At 45.7% G+C, this 405-nt stretch overlaps 1 protein-coding gene across 1 annotated transcript in view; it reads right to left on the reverse strand.

Annotated features, from left to right (window-relative positions):
* The window catches only part of LOC119594630 (follistatin-related protein 5-like), a gene marked incomplete at both ends in the record, with an annotated part of 70,881 nt that overhangs the window by 59,022 nt on the left and 11,454 nt on the right, over positions 1-405 (reverse strand). Inside the window, 1 exon segment of the mRNA XM_037943680.1 lies at positions 150-265. Within this exon segment, the coding sequence (XP_037799608.1) occupies positions 150-265 (116 nt within the window).

Below are 405 nucleotides of genomic sequence, written 5' to 3' on the forward strand. Positions count from 1 at the left end.
GTTATGATTACAATGCTTAGTTAATGCTGGTCTCTTAATGCTACTTTGCTGATACTCCCTCTTTTCTCCAATATCATAACAGCCCATACCATCTCTCTGGCAATCCTCTCAACCAGCAAAATACTTGACCTTTGACCCCCCCCCCTTACCTGTGTGAGGTCATCTCGGACTATGGGGGTCAGCTGCTTGAGGGCGGGGTCGGAGAGGTCAGGGGCAGGGGTGGCTGACGTGGGCGCGTTGTTGTCCCAGGTGATGGGCTGGAGACCTGAGGAAAAGGAGACAGAGCGGGGTTATATATTTTGATATTTTCTCTTTATTTACATATAATTTGCTGTTGTTGTTATTTTGTTTGTTTTATTGACTTGATTTTCTCCTACTGGTGCAGTACGAGAAAAATATGCGGAA

The sequence above is a fragment of the Penaeus monodon genome, chromosome 34 (assembly GCF_015228065.2).
Source record: "Penaeus monodon isolate SGIC_2016 chromosome 34, NSTDA_Pmon_1, whole genome shotgun sequence".
Classification (NCBI taxonomy): Eukaryota; Metazoa; Arthropoda; class Malacostraca; order Decapoda; family Penaeidae; genus Penaeus; species Penaeus monodon.